A 21407-nucleotide genomic window follows, 5' to 3' on the forward strand; every position below is an offset into this window, starting at 1 on the left:
ACATAACCTTAAAGCCATTGACGCAATTCCTTCATTTTTCAATTTTTCTGTTTTTCATGCGCCTTTTTGTCTTTTTACTTACTTTTTACCATCAAAGTGATCGAGTGTCTATTTTCTAAATCTGTATCGTGCAAACCTTGTTTTTGTTTCGTTATAATTATCGGGAAGAAAATTATTCTTCACTATGAAATTTGATCGTCCTTGTCAATCACATTTCTATAAGTGTTAACAGGTTTTTAATTTGATCCTTGAATTGTAACGCAGAAACACATTTGTACTTGTCACTCAGACAGAGTTGATGATTTAAGATTCGTAAGTCCGTTATTAGTTCCTTAATTTCAGGACTAAATCACGTGTAGATAACTGCTGCAGCAAATCCTTTCAGGGAGCCAGCGAAGTCTCATAATGGTGGTTGGTATCCAGACGTTATTTACGTAGCCAATTTTTTTCATCGCCAACTTCATAGAATAATGAGACTTCTTACACAATGAGGTACTTTGTTGAACCAAACTTATCAGCTACAGTTTTGTTTCCTTGTTTATTTCATGCAATGCAATGGTCTAGTCAAGATCATTGAGTATGTGGTAGAATCGTTGGACATTCTTATGTAAGTGAATACACAAATCGTCTGGTGATTCAAATGTAGTTCAACAATGCTGACCATTTGGCATTGAGTGTATCCCTTTCCTCACAGTCCGAAACAGTTTGGTTTAACAATGCACCCACAATGGACACTCGTGTACTAAAGTGCTCATAACGATATTTGCCAGTGGTAAGAGGAAGAATTTGATCAAAACATTCCTTGCCAGCTCTTAGGATGGTTCCAAAACTGAAACAGTGAAGCCTATCAAAATAGAGGTTTGTCAAATAAGATGACAGTTGTTTACTTCTTACTGTCGTGCGCAGTAGTCACATTCAGCAGTAGCCCTCAAAGGTAGGTAGATATTGGTTTTCAGTATCTGCATACAACGGCAGCGCGGCTAGCTGTCACTGCTTCCAGTCAATTCTTGATCGCAATTGCACGGCAGCAGCACGGTTGCTTGTAAGTGAAAACATATAGAATAATAGCTTTTTTACGGTGGAAAGTAAACAACTGCTGACTTATTTGACAACCCTTTAATTGGTATTTTTATAATAATGACGACTTCCTGAATTAATGAAATATTATGAATAATACTGGATAGTGAATGGTTGTTTCTGTTGTAATCTGAAATTGGATTATAGAAACTTATCTACTTTTTGTGCTAATTTTTCATAATTTTTTGTGTAGGCCCTGAGACAAGAGATGACCAGTGCCTGAAACTTTAATTAAGAAGAAGGCACAACTGTGAACATTGCTGAAAGTAGGAAGCCCATAATGGGAGACGCTGAAGATAATGCTGGTGACTTAGCAGAAGATGTAGGAGAGTTGAGTCTCTCAGAAAAATCTGAAGCTGCCTCCAAAAAATCTAAAAGTAAGTGCATATCTGAGACAAGGTTGCTTTAATAGCTGTGTTGAATATGAACGATTACCTACTCTCTGCTTAACGTTTAAATCCTGCAGTGAGTAATTCTGCCAGTCAACAAGCAAGGTGAGAAACCAAGCATCTCATCATAATTCTACTCAGAATTGGATGGACTCTAAAAATTTCCAATTGCCATTTCATTTGAAAATTCAGTGCTTTTATGTGCTTGAAAATCCAAACTTTCCTTGCCAAAAATCAAAGTCTTTTTGAGTCAATTTGGTCACTCATTGAAATTTGTACATATACACAGAAAGGTTTTGAAAACCCAAAAAGCAAATTTTTAGGAAAAGGACATATGTGTTCTATTGTCTTTTTCTTGGCAATCTCTCCAATGGAATCCTCGATGAAATCTCATTGGTTCCAATAGAGTTACGCAGTTTTTGACATCAGTCATTTACATCTTCCTGATAGCAGTCAAGAATGGAGAAATTTTGATAAATATTCCTCTCTCCAAATTCCAGAGTAAAAATGAAGATAACATTTTTTTTCATCTTTAGGTGAAACAGTTTTTTGTTGGATTGAAAGCTAAGAATTGCACCGCTACTGCTTTATTGCGCTTTAATGATAACCTCTTTGGTTTTTACTTTATCAGTTTATCAATTGTTTTCAGTTGAAATTTTGCTCAAAGCCACTGGTAACGCTCCAATAGTGAAGAAAAAGAAGTGGTTAGTAGAACAGGACAGAACAATTGGCTCGGTATTAAATTTTTTCCGGCGATATCTGAAACTAGATCCAGCTGAGAGCCTTGTAAGTAATAAAATTTATCATTGAGTTTATTTACAAGTTGATTCTAGGTGGCAGTTCATTTTGAGTCTCATCTTTCATAAACTTACTTAGTGATGTGTGTGCTACTCATAAACAGAGCTGAATTCTTAGTTACTATGTAAAGGGTACTAGGGCTTTTATAGCGAAGTGTATTGAGGCGCATCATATCGTCATTGTGACTGTAGTGTGCTACATAACCCAAAAGAATTATGCTTCCAAAGTTATATGTCAATGAAAAAATGGTAATTTTCTTCATTCTAAGTGAGTGATAGAGGGGATGGCATTCTTCTGGTTGTCTCTTTAAGAGCACCGCGCAGGAACTCGGCTCATTAAGAGACAATTCAGATGTCTACTTCACACAGTAGAATGTATCTTGATTGGTTACATAAATTTTCCATATAAGTCAGCCACCCTGTATTGTTTTCTTGGAAATGAGATGTGTGATCTGAATTTACAATGGAGATCTTGTATGCATCAGAGATTTGCGATTGAATTCCTTATCTCTATGTAAAATTTTGCAAGAAACATGCTAGTACCACTTGTTTTCTCTAAAACCAACTCCGAAGCTCAAAAAAAGCTTTCCAAGTTGAGGTTCTAATGGAGGGTTACCTTCATGCTACGTCAAGAGTCCATCTCTATATTAAGTCAAACTCTCTATGTGCAGATAGGGAGCATCCACGTTAGCAGGATCGCTGTTTTCCAGCTTTTGAGTCCCCAGACAAAGTGGCAACCCTGCTAATGTATTTGCTCCCTATCTGTGCACAAAGAGTTAGACTGAATATAGTCAATGTAGCGTGGGGGATCCCCTCTATGACAGCCTAAACTTTAACAGCTTTTTTGAGCTTGGGAGTTGGTTTGAGAGAAAACCAGTAGCAACATCAAGTTTCTGGCAAAATTTTAAATAGGATGAAGTCCTGAAATCGCAATTCTCTGACACATGCAAGAGCTCCATTTTTTGAAACACATCAATGCCAGTTCAAGAAATGCCTGTATTCGATTGAAATAAGTAGTAATTATGAATCTCAACAAGTTTTTGATCAGGGTGTCTACAAGTCCGGAATTTCCGCAAAGTCAGGAAATAGTACTGAATTTTTAAGAGCGGTTCGGAAGGACTGAAAAAGTGCGGAAATTCCGCAAAAAGGTTCAGAATTTTGGGCGCTTCTGGGTACCAGATGCGCCCTTTCCAACCGTTCGACTCCCCCGATGTAACATGTACTATACTACATGCCCTTTTGCCTTATGGGTAATGACGCCATTCTGGTACACCCGGGAAAATTTGATTTTTTTCTGCATCTGGTACTCGTAAAAGTTTTCGTGAAGTGTTTTGCTTTTAAGCATAACAATCTCGCACGGACGTATTACCTGGTTAAAGTATTTTAGGGCCTCCTTATGCTTTAAATACTTATATCCGAGGCAGTACTTTCAGATCGATTTGAAAATATTACGAACAGTCACGTGATCTCTTCATTTTAGTGACGTATTACTGTGCTACTTTGTGATTGGTTCATTTTCTTGGCGCAGCATCGACACGTCAGCTGTTTGCGGCATTGAGCGGAAGGTTTAAGGTTATGTCATGGACCAAGAGAATGAATAAGGACCCCCAACTCCAGTTAGCGGAGACATTAGCGCTGCCTGCGTTCACGCCGTGAATATGGATGGGTCCAGCCAGCGCCGATGTCACCGCCGGCCGGCCGGTCCCTCTCTTCCCCGCGACCCGCGCTTCCCCTCCCCATTGCTGAACTCCTCTTCACGCGGCCCCGCTCCCCCGCGACCTGCGCGCCCTACCTCGCGGCGTCGCGACGCCGCTGTCCGCTAGATTGCGTTGACGCACCAGCTTTAGAGGTTCCGCCGCTCTTTCCCGTCGTCTGATTTACAGTGAATCCTTTATGTTTCCATTCGCCACCGACTAAAATTCATCACAAAGTGCTTGTGGAAAGTTTCAGGTCTTCGCGGTCGATCTGAAGTTTTGAAGGGTTTTGCGGTTAAAGAATCCCACTTTAAATTCCAGCTTCGTCAGTCTTCGGGTACATAAGTTGGTAGTAATATGCTTTGACAAAGAAGCGCCCTTCAACGCTTGGGCGTTGGAACTGCTTGTTTTTCATTTTTTTGTCATTTTTGTCACAGTCAGAGCAAGAAATTCAAATTTTTGAAAATTTTAGAATTTTGCCAAATGGAGGTACTGAAAAATTACTGAATTTTTCTGTTGAAGAGGTACTGAATTTTTGGAAATGTACTGAAAAAGTACTTATTTTTGGCCAGCCGATTTTAGTAGACACCCTGTTGATGGTTGTAAGAAGTACCGCAGATTTTTTACGCATCAAATTTCAGCAAAAATATTTGAATGTTATTTTCCTTCTTTCCAGTTCTTGTATGTCAATCAATCTTTTGCTCCTGCTCCGGACCAGATCATTCAAAACCTCTATGACTGCTTCGGATCAGATGGAAAACTAGTCTTGCATTATTGTAAAACTCAAGCCTGGGGGTAATGTCACAACTCATTATTTTTTACTCTCTAATATATTCCTTCTGTGAAGGGTTACTATCTCTCAGCATGAAGAACAGTACAAGGAGAGATCCCCTAACATTCTGATTTTTGGTACAAGTATGGTACATTGTGATAAATTCTCTATTGAAGGGGAGTGAAATCTGTGAAAATCTAAATTTTCAAGATTTCATTTCTCAAACTTCTAGCGTGGGCCGATTGATTGGTTTGCTTCTTCTGTAAAAAATATTGAAAGCAACTGCTAATAGACTATCTGTAAGTATACGTCAGCTCAGAAGTGAAATTTTCTGCTGTTTCAGGGTGTGAATTATTAACTGAAAATACTGTACAAATTTTTATTGATCGCTCTTAAATATGTTTAAAAGTTACATTTTACGTGATTTGCTTGTTAATAAACCTATGTTTTCAATGAAAGAATTCTGTGATCTTTTAGTTCTACTTATTTGAGAATCAAAATTCATCGCATTGAAGCAGCTTTTGTATTAAAGTGTTTCTTACACAAGAGCTCTGCTGTTCTCTTTTTTAAAACGTCAGTAGTAGTTTTGAAAAGCAGGTGGGCCTAAACTTACAATATTCAGGCAAATCAAGGTAATCATTCTGTCTGTTTGGTTACATGTTAACTTCAAACTATTACGCTTTTTCTTCTAATTTTATTGGTTCTTTAAGTAATCCTAATGAATCACTATACACTGCTAATTCTGTTTTTTCAACCATATTAAATGAAAAAAATTTAAAATCAGGAGAAGCCTGAAGCTTACTCCTGATTGGAGCATAGTTAGATACTTCGTTGTTTAACTAAAAGGAGCTAACTTTTTTGGTGCATTGAGACTGCCTATCTACAATTGGACGTATTTCTACCAAACGGAACTATATGCATTAAGATATGAGCCCTGAGGCCCATAAGAATATATGCATAACAGGGCTCACGTCATAATGCACATAAGTCCGTCTGGCAGAAATACGTCCAATTGATACCTCTTGACAGAAATGAGTTTTTACAAATGTGTCCACTTACGGACAATGCGTTTATCGTATTGTTAGATGAGTAGCTCTCATTGCTGTCGGAAAGGAAATTCTACCGGTGATTTCTTAGAATCAGTTTGACAAAAAAATTTCAGAGGAACGCTTTTCCTCATTTTGCCTATGTTCCTGAAAATTACAACCTTAGATAAATTGCTCCACCGTTTAAGCATGTGGTGAATTGTGAAAGTAGTTTACCTTTAAAATTGTTCTTGAAGATACCTTTCAAAAACTGGCCACATCCCAAGAGAGCTTTTAGGTTCATTTCATCTTCAGTGCAAGGTTACCTTATATTTTTACTATAAGCCTGTTCTTTTTCCGAGAAGAATCATGAGACATTGCACTGCATCCAATATGAATGCCCAAAATCAGCTGAATAGCATATGTTTGAATACACAGTAAATCAACATCGTCACGTGTGTTCCAAGCTGATTTAAAGTCATATTCGGCAGGAAATCAGATGAGATCAAAGTTCTTGAATTTTTTTTAATCTTTTGTAGTGTAAAGAGTCAATCGATACAACTTCCAGGCTCTCAAGGGTCCTTGAGCTTTCAAGGGCATACGAGGTCCAAGAGTAGTTTTGATTCTGTTTGGAGTCGAGTTACAGCCAGGTGAGCTTTTAGCTCCAGCTCCAGTTTAAAATCCAGTTCCAAATCCAGCCCCAGCTCCACCTCCAGCTAGGATGGAAGAATTATGTGAATGAGTTGATAATAATAATAATCATATTAAAGGACCTCCTTGAAAATTGGCCGTTTCTGACCTGAGCCTGATCCTTGAAATATTTTTAGGAATGATAAAAAATCACCTTTTGGGTCTAAATTTTTGAAATATGTTAATAGTAAGGGGAGGAAATGAGGGTCGAAGCCGAAAGCCCAAAACAATGTCTTTTCTCGATGGTTTGTCGTAGAAAAATGATCTACATACTTAAGATCTGTTAAATCTCAGTTAATATCAGTACAGTAGTCATCAGTCAGAATCACTCTGTTTTAACTAAACTCACTTTGCCGTACGCACTTGTTGTGCCTCTAATTTTTAATCTCTTCGATATTGGGCTGTAGCGTTTGATGGATGGCTGGAGGAAGAAAAAAATTAAATTCCTCTTTAAGTACAAATAGACTGTCCAGGCTTGAAAACAAGTCCAAGTTTATGGTGGACGTAAAATAATTTGGTCGAGAGCTATAATTTCTCAAAGTTGGTGCAACAAGTGAATCTGGTTCTCTTTCAGCCTGAATATCTTCAGGGCCACCTCATCAACTGTAGGCTGCAAGCTAGTGCATTGTTTTACTTCTGTATATTATTTCTGAAGGAAATAATTTGACAAGGATTAAAAATTGAGTTGTATGCATGTAGTGTATAAAGGAGTGAAGGCTTACATTTAAGGCTACTCTAAAAAAACATCATATTCATTCAAGAGTTTGTGTAGAAGAATGATTTTTGGTGAGTTAGTGACTTCACTAGCTATTGATTTTGCTGAGCATGATGAGGGAATTTTCAATAAAATCTACTAGAACATCTTTCTAGGGGAAGCTATCAGGGACTTAATGTTTTTTTATTTTAAACCCTCTCCATCATAATCATTCAATTCAGTGATTTTGGGCATTGTACTCTTAAAAGAAAATTCTGTATCAGTCCTAAAAATTTTCCAAAGATCAGACTTAAATCAGGAATAGCTAGTCATGAATTAGGTTTTTTTTTAATTTATCAGCCACGGTCAATAAGTGGTGTATAAACACTTAAAAAGTTTTACACGCTTTATCACTGCTCATGCATTAGCTTATCACATTTCCATGCAATTTTCAGAATGCGCAGTGTTTCTCACTCTACTGTCTATGGCTACTTGTGCTACGCTTTGTAGACTGGTACAGACTTTACAAGTACAGGTTTCATTATATCCATAGTTGAAAATCTGCAATGGTCTTGAATTCTTAAACTGATATGTTCTTTCTACAGGAAATTTAAGGAGAAAAATTATCTCCACTTCAAAAAAATCTTCAAGCACTTTCTAAGCTTTGTAAAGCTTTGGAAATGTTTAAAATATGGATTTGTTGTGATGAGAAAACGTCAAATTTCAGTTTGATAGATATGCTGTGATATTAAGCTGTCCAGTAACTTCTGCTTTCTTCGCAAATGAATGTAAAAAACTCTTTGAAGGGAAACATAGGTATTCGATGCCGGATAAATTTCATCATTATTTGATATGATGCTCTTCATTCCCCCCTAGCACAATGGTTTGAAATATCGACTTCCTGTGTGCCAATTTTGAGGAAATACGGGCTGAAAAAGGAATTTTTTGGCATCTTTATGTACATTTGCCCACAAAGATGTGGCACCGCCATTGTTTTGGATAGGTGCAATCTTTTGTTTTGAGGTAATGGATGCGGCGTTTGCCTTATCTTTTCAGCTGGTGCGCTGCTAGGAATTTGAAACTTTCCTCAGTCCCAAACATTTCCTGCACATAATGCATATAAAAATACCAAGAAGTTAACTTTTTAGCCCTGCTATCCTCAAAATTACCTACCGCATGGTAAGATTAACTTTAAACAGTCATAAGGAGGTCGTAATGCACATAATATGCAATAATGACAAAATTTACTCGTCGCCGCATCTTATGGCTTTCTTTGCAGGGTCCTTTAATGAGTTGGCCAAAAATATCATATTTTTCTGGCCATTAATCATGCACCAAGTGTTTTGCATTAGTCTTCATGGCAATGTTTGAGAAAATCTTCTCTCTCGCTAAAGTTGTATTTTTACACTTGAAACAAGCTCTGCAAGCTGTTTTGACACCAAAAGAAATGTAAACATGGCACTTAGAGGACAGACCAATGGTGTAAACATGCTGAAAGTAAACAAAAAACACGCAATTTGGAACTCAGGACACGGTCAAAATGTTTGTGCCATTCACCAAACCTAGATTGTGGTGAGCAAACTTTTTTTATCATAAAATTAGTTTATAAACGACTCCTTTTGTGCCAAAATGAATGTACGTAAAAAAGGTGTGAGTTAAGCTCCGGGTACCAATCTATTATATCTCATTATTTTAGGTGGAGGTAAGCAAAATCTAAAACTTGTTTTCCTCCAAAAGTGTTCCTAATTTTATAAAAATTAGAAGAATGCCAGGGATTTCAATTCTTCACCTTCTTCTTGAATTGAATGAATGGGGAAAAAAAAAAAAAAAAAAAAAAAAAAAACCATGCAGGTATCCCATTGATCGATGCAACAGAAAACAGTAAAAACAGGCCAAAAACTAAAATACAAGTGCAGTAACAATAATTGAAAAATGTTGTCTTTATTTGTAAAATTTAGTAACAATAAAAAAATAGACAGGTAACTTTAGCTTATAAAATATCACTAGCCTTCTTGGTTTCGCTCAGTGCTTCTGTTGACAAGTTAAGAGCCGTTCTACCTTTTTATAAAAGTCAGAGAACGAGAACAAGAAAACTTTGCCCTAACCTGAGTCATTTTCGGTATGCATTCAATAAATATTCTTAAGATTTCTGTACAATCTACTAAATTTATTATCTATTTTTTATAACACAAGGTTCTGTATACAAAAATAGCCTGCAATTTTGAGGACATACTCTCGAATGAATGCATTCCTTCACTGCATTTACTCTCTCCGCAACCATACCTAATGTATGATAGGAACAGTATTTAAACATAGTGCACGCCTGAGAGCCCAGCAGCCCAAAAACCATTCATTTTTATTATTGCCCAATTTTCTCAAGTGAATACTTCTCCACTTCAAGCATAGAAGGGTTAAGGATCAGTTGACAAATACATTGCTGAAGGAATTGGCATTCAAATAAAATGCATCATTGGTCTCGTATGTATTTTTTTTTATAGAATTAAAAACCTACATTTTTTAAACTATTATTACATCTTACAAGGACAAGTATCACCCTTTTTACAACATGCATAACGTACTGTATCACAAATTCCATGAGATACAGAAAAATAACGCGACATGCTTTTTTGATCTCTAACATGTAACAAAGTACTAGTTTTGGGTCCCAAGTTCTGATAAATGTTATTAACTCAAAAGAAATGTCATTATGTCAACTTATAATTAAGCTGCTTTTCTTTCCTTACCAGCGGTCTGAGTTTTTAGTTTCACAGAAATGTAGTGAATAGGTATGCTAATAAATTCTGTTTGGTTTTGGAGGCTGTAAAAATGTTAATTCAGTCTAAAAAATACCTAAATAATAGTCGGCCTCATATCCAGCAACTATCTCTGAATAAGTGGATATGAATTTCTGCGGAAGTTGGGATTTGTTTCCTGGACGTAATCCGCGGAAACATAAAATCTCTTTTGAACCATTTTTCGAGGCCTGAAGTCAGTCATGCAGTAATGGAGCTCTGTTCACTAAATACAGTAAAAAAAACCAGAGAGGATAAAGAGAATTTACGATGCAATTGATAGAGAGCGAGCTCCAGCTGACGGTGTTGCAACGTAGAAAATAGGTGTTCGTGAGTATTTATCGCTAATGTGATTGACAACGTTGTGAACCTTGTCCTTAGCCACAAGTGTAACTGTGCAACCTCCAAAGCCTCCGCCTGTCATCCGAGATCCAAGCACTCCCTCAACCTCACTAGCCAGTTGGACTAGTTCATTTAATTCAGAACATGTTACTTCGTAATCCTCCCTGAAAAATCAATATAAATTTATTTTAACTTGTAAGCTTTATTACTTATTCTTACTGCGTTCGAAAACTTTCAATTGTTTTTTAAACAAAAAAAAATTGCATTTACACCCTCTCTATTTAAAGCCATAGCTAAGGGTTGCACACTGCAAGGGATGGAAGTTTTATCCCCAGTTTTCACATTTAACGCCAAAAAGAAATGCTAATTTTGAGCCCGGTATATTTAAAAAGCATTTTCATTTATGAACAGGCATATCTCAGAAAATATAGAGGTAGCATACGAAGAAGAAAGAAGGTGTTGTCTTTTTCTGCAAGGGTGGTGAATCTGGTGCAGTGCCGAAGCAGCAGCTTGCATAAAATTTGCAAAATATCATTTTAAGCAGGAAAGCATAATCTGTAACGTAGGTACCTACAAAAAGGAGAAGAAAAAAAACAGATTTTCACCTCCTGTGTACTTCAAAATTTTCCAGGAATCCCGCATGAGGTAAATTTTGTAAACGAGTCGATATAAAAAGTAAATAGACAAATAGCATGAAATTGCCAGTAGAGCGACGGTTTGAACAAAATTTTAAAAGAATCAGGCTTAAGCATTCTCAAAGTATTTTTACTGGACCTATAAAATGAACCAACTCCTTACCTGAGGGATTTGTGGCTCTCATACATTAACCTTCCGAAGTCCTCTAAATGCCCTGCCTCTAATGCTTTTGCTGCCTTTTTGGTTCTTTCTATTTCTGTAACAACGTGACGAGCTCTTCGGTAGATCTCATCTTGTAGCAGTCCCTTTTTGTTGGCCTCTGTCAAAAAATGTCATGGTTATTAAAATTGTTTTTTGTTTGTTACCTATGGTAATTCCAGTCTGGAAATATAGTTTTACAATTATTACACCATTATTGAATAATATTGTATTGAACAAAATCTAATTTTTGGAACTGGGCATAAAATATTTTAATTCAAAGCCATTTTGAAAACTAACTAATACGCCTTTAAAACGCATAAATCTAATATGTTTGTGGAAAGAAACTTTTAATCACTTCTGAAGATTGTAATGAGTTCAAGTTAAAAATTGGAACCAAACCAAAATGTTGAAAATTAAAGAAGAGACTACGAACAGCTACACTTATACCCACAATATACCAAGCTATGAGTTTCTTTGGTGTGATGAATTTCAACTTTCAAGAAGAAAAAAGTCCCTTCCCCTCCCTCAGGCAGTAATTTTTCAGTAAGAATATGGTTTGCCATGTCACCTTCTATATCATTAAGCGTTGCGTCCCTGAGTTTCTTCTTGTTCAAAACTTGAGCTGCTTCGGCACATTGCTTCACTCTGGCTGCAAATTCACTACTTCCTAGTTCATGGCGAACATTGGAATTTGTAATGAGGAAAACATGTTCTTTGCTTCTGATTGGTACTGATTGAGCTGTATTTGTCCTGAAAATATTTGAGAAAGATTGAAGTTTTCAGCAAAATCCCCTACATAAAATCACAGTAAAACATTATTGAAGGCAAAATGCTCTCGACCTGCTGCCCGTTTTACCTAATCGTATTTTAAGGAATAGTATGTGTCTTAAACGGAACGTTTCGGAATTTCAGAGCATCTTTAATTTGTTGTTTAAAAAAATAAATGAATACGAAACTCCCTGTGAATATATTCGGAGAGATTAAGAAAATCTGCAGACAACTTTAAGAATATCTGTGGTTTATTTTTCTAGCTTCTGCTTCTTGTTTTCATTTAGTTTTCAATGGACTCTTTATTCGAATATTTTTGTCTGTACTCTGCATGATTCGTTCCTTCAATTTTACCCGTCCACTCTTCAAACTTATTATCTCTCCTCTGTCTCTACAGTTTCTTTCAAATCTAATGCTGTATCATCGTTTCTAATCTCGCCAAACGTAGGTAGTGCGGCTGTCGGTCGGCGCGACACGCATACTAGCGCCTACAAGAGTGGAGGAATACTTCCTGCATTGCGCCTAACGTAGCGCGGTCGCCAGTCGGCGCGGGAAGTATGCTAGCGCCTACAAGACTGTAGGAATACTTCACGCATTGCGCCAAACACAGTGCGATCGTTGCACACTGGAGAAAGCAGCCGATCTAGCGCAGCAAAAATCGTGACGCTCGTGGAGTTCACTGCATCTCATTAGTTTTTCACACTTAATCGATCATGAGATCTGAACACTAAAGAAGCATAACGCGCCGATTTTTTGCATATCAAGACTGCTATCATGGATAAATTTTTACCTGCAGTCTATTAAAAGGGCAGCACCCTCATTACCCATGACAGATATGAATTGATCCATAATGCCACAAGGCATTCCTACAAAGTTTCGCTCTGCTGCTTGACAGGATAGTGCCTTTTGTACTAAACTGAAAGAAATGGAAACATAGGTATTACTAATTTATTTTTATCTCTTGGAAGACATCAGGCACCTATATAATAGACGTATGTACTTACACTTTAACAGTCCGGACTAAGGAATGGAAAATATTTAGACCAGCACCAAAGAATGGAAGTAAAACAAAATTTGAAAACATTTATTTCCTCCTAGTGTTCAAAAATTAAAAAAAAAAAAAAAAAAAAAAAAAAAAACAGTAAAATATGAAGTACAATAGCATCGTACTCTTTATGAATGGCTGACTTTTCATGTTTGTAATATAGTTAGGTATCATGAAAAATTTCCTAAGGTAAAAAAAATTGGACCTCGAGAGCCTCCTCGGTAGAACCGTCTATAGATTGAGGGGCTTGGAGGACAAGGCGCATAAATGCAGTTTTTGCTATTTCGAGGAGTACGAGTTTGAATTTTCAAAATTCCATGAATTCCTGTGACGGAAAGAATGCTCAAAGCGACTTTTTGATGCTTAAAAATTGGAGTTTGGGACACAGTATATTCATTCAGACTAGTTTCACTTGAAATCATTCGACACTCTATGAAGTTGATAAGAGTGAAAAAAACAAGGTGGAAAAACGGGAAGCAAGGCTAAAAATACTTAATTAATAAAACCAGAGACGTTATTCGACTCAAAACTGAGTCATTTTCAGTCGGAAACAATACAATTTTTAAAAAAAAAAAAAAAACAACAACAACAACAATTTACTCTTTTTCTCGGATCCCGGCCACCACCATGCAGGGCTCAGGTTTTTTATTCGTTTTTTTTTAAAATTTTTATTGTTTCCGACCGAAAATGACTCAGTTTTGAGTCGAAACGTCTATCGGGTTTTATTAATTGTGTATTTTTATCCTTGTTTCCCGTTTTTCCACCTTGTTTTTTCCACTGTTATCATCGTCTCGGGCTGCTCTTAAAAAGAAGTTGATAAGCAGAGGAGCCTACCTTTTGGTGCGTTGCTTTGTTAATTCTTCCAGGAATGTGTATGTTGCTACTTCCAATGCTGCACTGCTTGAAAGTCCACCACCCATCGGTACGTCAGAGATAATCAGGGCATCAAATCCTGGAATATCCCCTGAAAGTACGAAGTTTGAAACTCAGTAATGCTGAAACCTTTGCCCGTTGTTTGTCTCCGGTATTTTTAGATTTTTGTTGGATAGGTATCCATGTATGGTCAATAATGGTCTCGAAATGTCTGTTTATGCAAGGACATTTTTCTTTCGTAGGTACCGGATATTGCACTCAGCACCCATCGAAATGTCCGCATCACCGACATTTCTAATCTTCTTGGGGGGGGGGGGGGGATCCGGGGGTGTACGAGCATATCACTGAAGAAAGAAGTTCGGTCATATGAGCCGAACGTTTAGTGTTCCATATTACACTACGGACTATTCGGCTTGTCCAATCGAATTCTTGGTTTGTCCAACCGGATTCTCGGGTTGTCTAACCAGATTCTCGATTTCCCTGGTAAAAATTGGCGATAGGAGCTGCGTTTCAAAATACCCTAGGAGTTCTTATAGCCGACTGAAGAAGGCGATAGAAAATCATAAAGCTGGCTGTAGAAAGTGGAAAAAATCATACGGCCGGGCTACACGAAGCGATAAAAAATTATGCAGCCGGGCTATCGTTCCTATCACCGGGCTTTACACTTTATCGCCTGGCTGTTGCTTTTTCGCCATCGATTATAAAAGGCTGCAAGAAATTGTGTCGAAATTCGTGTGCTTTGGAAATCATTAAGTTTGAAACGGAACCACCTTAATATTTACAAAACGCACATTATATTTTCCTTCAATACGTATTTTTTTTTTTCATCAATTAAAATGAGAATAATCCATACAGAGTGTGCAAACATTTCAAAGTCATGAGTCGAATAACGCTGACTCCGCCAGATTAAATATTAGAGCCTAACACAAAGCGGAGCGGCGGCGCACTGGCGCCTACAAACCTAACAGGGATACTTCACGCATTGCGCAATGCGTGAAGTATCCCAGTTAGGTTTGTAGGCGCTGGCTGCCCGCCCGCCTCGCCGCGTCGCAGCGTACCACGGCGCTTGAAGCAACTATTTCACATCAAAGGTATTGCACAGTATCATACGAAATTGAAGGCGCTCCAACATATTAGGAATGGCAGGCATCTTTCAAAAGTACGGAGCTTTCCTAGCAAAATAAATCAATATACTATACTGCCCAAAAAGAGAGCGGTAGTCCAAAAACTCACCAAGTCCTAGCATCCGTAATTAGTAACGTTTAGCACACACTTTATGGCCAGGCTGTCGCTTAATCGCCATCGGCTATAAAAGGCTATAAAAAGTTGTGTTGCCGGCTATAGAAGCTTTTGGAAATCTTACAGCCGGCTGTAGGTCCATAGTATTTTTGAACACAGATTCTACTGCCAATTTTTACCAGTGTTGTCCAAACAAACGCTCGGGCTACAGGATCGAACTTCGTTCGCCGGTTTGCTTTACCGCTGGAGTTCGGTTACACGATCCGAAAGTTCGATTTGACAAACCGAATAATTAGGGTGATACGATATACCGAACGTTCGGTTCATATGCCCGAACTTTCATTTTTCAGTGACTCACTTACTAGGTTTCGAACGAGCTTCGCTAAAATACTCTTTTCCCCTCCAACATCGCTAAAAACAAGTTTAATAATATCACTAGTTTAACTATAGTGTAAAATGCTCTACCGGATCCTAATACATGATGCTTTAGCTAAACGTGACTTCTATCAGAAAATTTCAAGCAATCTGTCTAGAAATCTAGTAAAAGCTGTCGAATCGACCAATTGACTGTTAACCCAATCGTCCTCGAGAGTACTTTACTTGGCTTCAGCTGGTGAATTTTAGTTTGCGATTTCAAACCAGTACTCAGACTATTCTTTCATTAACTTCTTGTTTTTTTTTACCTCTTATAATCAAATCATTCATTTAATTTTGCATGAGCTTAGAGAATTCTGTTGGTACCTACCGGATTTTTTTGCTCGCCAGCGCTTCATACGAAGTACTTGTAACAAAATACTTTTTTTTTTTATTTATTCTTTATTGCAAAAAAGGATTCACAAAAGGAGGGTACTAAGGCCCTTTGGCATACATCCCCCAGCAAATACAAGTTTACAAATAGTTCTTAAAAGTAGGTCAAAATATGTGTCAAACAAAATTTGGTCTAACCTGTAACAAAATACTTGTAAACGATCCTATTTTTCATATTTCTTCGATTGCTTCATCGACGTGCTATCGGTTTGAATGTACCGAGTTTGGATTTTTTTGGACTGGATGAGACGGAATATGCCTAACTCAATATTAGAAGGAGCGATTCGTCTCTTTAATCAAATTCGTGCATGGGAAGTCCGAGGCCTGTGTCTGTAAACTCTATGATTTCGTGCCCAATCATAAAATCCAAAACTAATAATGGTTTTTGTATCTTAGAAAATTAGATCAGGAGTAGAATTAGACTGTTTTAATACCTTCAAAGTTTTTTAGTGTGCCTTTCACGTAATTAGCCCATTTTGGTGGATCATCTGTCGGTTCCAACGCCTTTACTGAGGGTATCGGAAATTCCGTCCTGCTAGGTTTATCAGAATCACTCTCTAAAGTAATTATTCTAATGGTTTTACTGTTGTTCTTCCTTCCAACGACAATCGTTACCATAGGCAGTGCCTGAAAAAAAATGCTCAAATTAGGAGGTGTTATTGTGTGTTTTTTATTTTCCATCAAACTTCTTGATCGACTTAATCCTGGAGAGTGAGAGCCCAGCCCTCTGTGCAATTTTCCGTCTTGGGGAAAGAGGAATTTCTCAATTTCTTCGTTCTTAAACATTTCAAAAATTTGTAGGGTTTAGTTCATCCCGTTCTCTCTTACCTCGGTGAAAACAATGGCAAAAAAATACCTTTTTGCAATAGTTTTAAGATGTTTGATAAAATGAAAAGAAAAATGATATTAACCTACACATTTATGGTTGAAGTGCAAATCCACGTATCTCCATTGTGGTGTTTCAAAATTGCCTTTTGTATTTTAATTTTGCGGGGAAAAACCAGCCAACGTTATAGCTTGACATTTTTATAGAATAAGCTCTCTGCTAAAAGAAAGGAGAAATCAAGGGAGGTCTCGAGAAATTACGATGTAGAGTTTTCCATAAAAGAAATGAAGTGTGACAGAAAGTTTTCAACGCTGCAAACAGAGATACATGATTTCGCACTTTTGCCATCGACATGTCAATTCATCGTAAGGACAAAGGGAGTTTCAGTGATGCGACTTTAAAATAGAGGAGGGGGCACTGTCCTTAAGTAACGTCAAGTCAGTGGCGAGGCGTGAATGATCGATAATCGATATTTCCCCATTTGCAGCTGTGGTAAAGAATCGATTATCAAGGTGTTTGTTGCAAACATCCTGTTAATCGATCCTTTTCCATACGTTTAAACGGCAGATCAATTGATGTATCGCAAAGCACGCCGCGCCACACAGTGGATCGAGTCAATAAGAGAGGTCGGACTATATTTGGAAACATTAAACGCTTATAACTCCATTTATACGAAACTTGGAGGTTCTAAATGTGGTTTCATTTGTTTCCTCGTGAAATTTTCTCGAAGAGGCACCACTTAAAGTTTACTTAGATTGTAGCGAAATAAACATAAAAATTTGCAGTTTTAGTCAAAAATTTCATGTCCGATTTCTCTGATTGACTCGATCCACCGAGCGCCACTGCGCCAAGTACTTGGAGACTGAAAGAAGAGGGTATTGGACTGCCTTATGGACCCGTTTTAGGGAGGATGAGAGGGAAGAGTGGACGCGGTATGCGGGCAGAGTGGGGTCAAAAAGGTGGAAACAGTGCTCGCGGCATCATTCAACAACGATTCTTTAGCTTTAAAAGAAAATTTTTGCACACAGTATCTTCAAAGTTGCCATCAAGGATTGGAAAAATTGTATTTTTTTTCGGAGGGAGCAGAAGAGTGATATAAAAGCTAGAGAATGGTGTATCAAGGCCAGAGCACAGCGTCGTTAACTTTGCCCGCGCTCACATGACAGCAAATGTGCCGCTTGTTGCATGCATGCAAGTTTGAAGGCGCTTTCTTTTCAATATCGCACGACCTGCGGTGGCGCGGCGCTGAAGCGGAGCACAGTGGAAGGAGCCAATGAGAGAGGTCGAGCAAAACTTGAAGACATTTTAAAGCTTGTATATCCGTAAATATAAAACGGCGAAGTTTTGTAGTAGTTCTACTGGTTTTCTCGACAAATTTCGTGTTAGAAACACCCCTTAGAAATTAGAACCGTTACGAAGTTATCATCAAAATTGCAATTTCAGTAAAAAATTTCATGTCCGACCTATGTCAGTAGTAGCTTGTTCCACTGTTCGGCGAGGCGCTGCGTATGGGGGGTACATCATTATGTCAACGCTGCACTGTAACTTCCTTGTTTTCTTAATGAGGTTCCTCTGAGTCCATACCATTGTATTACAAGCTTCATCAGTTATCTGAGACGTTTACCTACTTAACACGAGCATATGCCTCTTTCGTAGCCGCTATATTTTGAAGGGAATCAGAATTTGCAGGTTTCACATTGACGGTGAATCTACCAAACCACATATCTCGATTTGCGATATTGCAGAGTTTCTGCCATACTGAAATTTTTAAATGAAAAACTGCTCTACATCAATTCTTGAAAACACCCGTGATTTTTCTTCTCTAAGTGAAGAAAACTCTGTGTGCACTTCAAAGACTGATATTGAGTTGTTCTCCTTCAAAAATAATAGAATTATAGTGAAGATTTTTAACACATAGCAAACGAGATACGTGGTCTGGTAGTTTCACCGTCGATATTCATTTAAAACGGTGACTGAAGATGGTGACTCCATCGTATTCTCTGTATAAAATTATGCACGGACGTGCATCTCTGTGCTTAATGTTTTGCACCCTATCTGGTGGTTCATCGGTCCCTCCTCTACCGTAAGGTCGCACCTCTATTTCCACATGACCCCCGAATAGTATAAAGTTAGATGGAGAACAGGTGTCACGTGGAAATCGAGATATCTACGCCCATACGTCAGAGGAGCGACGCATTGTGCTGGAAAATATTAACTGAAAGCAGCAGGGAACAATTGCTTACCATTGGTAGGACGAATCCATCATTATAGTCCAAGTGTTCTCCTATGAGATTCACTCTGCCGGGAGCACAAGCTGCAACTTCGGGTTTCGTTTTGAATTCATTTTCAAAAGCATCGCAACCTTGTTCCAACAACTTCTCGACAGGGATGGTTCTCTTAGGATCCGGCATCCTGAAATCAACGTAAATATTCCATCATAAGAGCTGGAAGTGTTTGTTTTATCCTTATACAAGAAAGGAGATGAAAACCCGACATTGCATGCGTCAGGATTCAGGCATGTGATATTTTTCCGATTGCGAGGAAAAACGTATTTTAAGTTCGAAATTAAATGGAGTCCTATTTACGGCACAAACAAAACCAAAACTAGCCCGAAAGCCGAAAACCGAGTCTTGATACCCGAATTTTTAGGATCATAATACTTATTCTGTTATGAATCCTATTTCGAAATCGCGAAAACCCCATTTTTCTTTAAAAGAGTTCCTAATCTAATCAATGCACTCATCTGGGCCCTTCAAACGAAAGGACAGGAGCCAGAGGAGCTTACTTGCATTTTAATTTGCAAAGTTTTGTTTGAACAATCATTTTTTTTCTCAAGAAAGGTTCATATTTTTTAAACTTTAAAATAATTTTCTTCGTAATTCGATGAATATTTTCGGTTGTCGAAGTATAACATAGCCCAATAACGATGAATTAAAAAAAGTAGGTATGGATTAAGGGTGGCGCATTAAAAGCGGCTGCCACATGCGGCATCTCAACACAGACGCTAAATTGAGAGGGAAGAATAATAATGAGGAAAAGGAGGAGTGAAAACATGAAGAGAAATGGTAATTATTTATATTTGTAAAATTTATCGGGACACGAATAGGTAGCAAGTTATTCGAAAACACAGAAATCCCGCTGCGGGTTTTCACTGATTTTGAACCGATGAACGATGTCATTAACCTTTGGTAGTACTATCTGGAGTCGCCTTCAATGTCACGCATAGGCAACAAACATACCGGAGAGCTCGAATAGTTATCTACTCGAAAAATACATATTCACATCGCTCGATAAGTTTCGATCGAACCGATATACGATGTTGGTGACCTTTTCGTAGTTATTGTGCATCTAAAGTTGACCTCCAATTTTTTTACACAGGCAACTAACAGGGCCGCATTAGCGCACAAGAGCCTAGGGTGCTGGTCATGAGGGGCTTGAAATCCAGAAATTCAAAGGCCGCATGAGCCTATGATTCCCGAAATTCCAGTTTTTCTAAATCCGTCTCTTAGACTTCAAAGATCCCTAGAGGATCTAGAATATATATTTTAAAACAAAAATTTCGTATACCGGTGAGCACGAATAGTTCTGTTACACTATTTGAAAATGATTTTATCGGCTCATGGCCTTTGATCGATTCAGGTCAAAATGTTGCCTTTGACATCCTGTTTAATGACACTGGCAAGTCGCGTCGCACATTGGAACGGCAACATTCAACATCTGTCCAAATCCCGCCCCGTAAAATCAATGACTGCTAATTATAATTGGATGGAATTGAGAGCATCAAGGACCAAATTTGCCAACAAAAATACGCAGGGTTCGATGAACTTTCTTTCTCATACAGGAAGAACTTATCTAGGTTGCGAATGTGGAACTGACGTCTAGATACTACCATTTTAACACGTGGGAGCCCGTATTGCCTACATTTCGAAATAGAGGCAACTTAAATGTCGCCTAGTAAAATCGCTGAACCAACTACCTCACTGAGAAAAAACTATGGTTTATAAACCTATTAGAGGTAAATATGGAACACCTATAATGGATCACTAGACAAGGTATGAATTTAAGCAATCTGATACATGTTTCTTAACCAGAATTTCACGTAGAACACGATGCGCTCAACGAAAATTACCGAAATTAACTCCTTACGAAGATATTTAATGATTCTTGATGCGTGAATTCAAACCACCCGCTTATGAAAACTCAATGGTCTACGTGATTCACATCGCGCGCTAAACGTCATCATGACAGTCTCTGCGATATAAAAATCTGGCAACCTTAATCTTGACGCTTTGGCTCAGTTATAGCAAATTGCTAATAGTTTGAACAACACATCGTGGGAAATGAACATTGCTCGATTGAGAAGATCGTTGAAACCGTTGTAGTGGGCGATTTGACTCACGTAGAGCTTTGAGTTTCTTGTGAGCGGGCAGTTCAAATTCCTCGTAACCAATGTGAAATAAAAACGTTAATATCTTGATTAGAAGTTGGTTTCAGTAATTTTCGTTGTGTGAATGGTGTTTTGCGTGAAATTCTGGTTAAGAAACATGTATCAGATTGCTTAAATTCGTACCTTGTCTAGTGGTCCATAGTCGTAAATAAACTAATGATTCTCGGTCTGTGAACCATACTAAGGTCTCTGTACCTAATTAAGGTACAGAGACCATAACTAAGGTATATGTGCTATTATTATATGTAGAGGTACTACTATTAGTGGTGTTCCATATTTACCACTAATAGGTT

At 37.9% G+C, this 21407-nt stretch overlaps 2 protein-coding genes across 4 annotated transcripts in view; one reads left to right on the forward strand and one right to left on the reverse strand.

The window, feature by feature from the left end:
* Nucleotides 1–52: 52 nt before the first annotated feature.
* Nucleotides 53–5190, forward strand: Atg12 (Autophagy-related 12). Of its 2 annotated transcripts, none has more exons than XM_019046373.2 (4): nt 53–411; nt 1271–1454; nt 2116–2252; nt 4634–5190. In XM_019046373.2, the coding sequence occupies exons 2-4, from the start codon at nt 1358–1360 to the stop codon at nt 4754–4756; spliced, it is 357 nt and encodes a 118-aa protein (XP_018901918.1). In that variant the 5' UTR covers nt 53–411; nt 1271–1357; the 3' UTR covers nt 4757–5190. The 2 variants fall into 2 exon arrangements, with proteins under 2 accessions (XP_018901918.1, XP_018901917.1); XM_019046372.2 differs by having other exon boundaries at nt 57–312.
* A 1071-nt stretch (nt 5191–6261) lies between these two features.
* The window catches only part of LOC109033663 (galactokinase), a 122202-nt gene continuing 107056 nt past the window's right edge, over nt 6262–21407 (reverse strand). For both annotated transcript variants that reach the window (XM_072296782.1, XM_019046370.2), the window contains 8 exons: nt 18911–19079; nt 16276–16468; nt 13757–13886; nt 12668–12793; nt 11678–11859; nt 11071–11227; nt 10200–10436; nt 6262–6470 (listed from right to left, as the gene is read on the reverse strand). In XM_072296782.1, coding sequence (XP_072152883.1) covers nt 6413–6470; nt 10200–10436; nt 11071–11227; nt 11678–11859; nt 12668–12793; nt 13757–13886; nt 16276–16468; nt 18911–19078 — 1251 coding nt within the window. In that variant the 5' untranslated portion in view covers nt 19079 and the 3' untranslated portion in view covers nt 6262–6412. The remainder of the gene's footprint in view (nt 6471–10199; nt 10437–11070; nt 11228–11677; nt 11860–12667; nt 12794–13756; nt 13887–16275; nt 16469–18910; nt 19080–21407) is intronic.

This window comes from Bemisia tabaci, chromosome 2 (genome assembly GCF_918797505.1).
Source record: "Bemisia tabaci chromosome 2, PGI_BMITA_v3".
NCBI lineage: Eukaryota > Metazoa > Arthropoda > Insecta > Hemiptera > Aleyrodidae > Bemisia > Bemisia tabaci.

Coding starts and splice junctions, on each gene's coding strand:
- Atg12 (XM_019046373.2), top strand. CDS start 1,358: ATGGGAGACGCTGAAGATAATGCTGGTGACTTAGCAGAAGATGTAGGA. Junction 1,455..2,115: donor TGCCTCCAAAAAATCTAAAA/GTAAGTGCATAT, acceptor AATTGTTTTCAG/TTGAAATTTTGCTCAAAGCC. Junction 2,253..4,633: donor TAGATCCAGCTGAGAGCCTT/GTAAGTAATAAA, acceptor CCTTCTTTCCAG/TTCTTGTATGTCAATCAATC.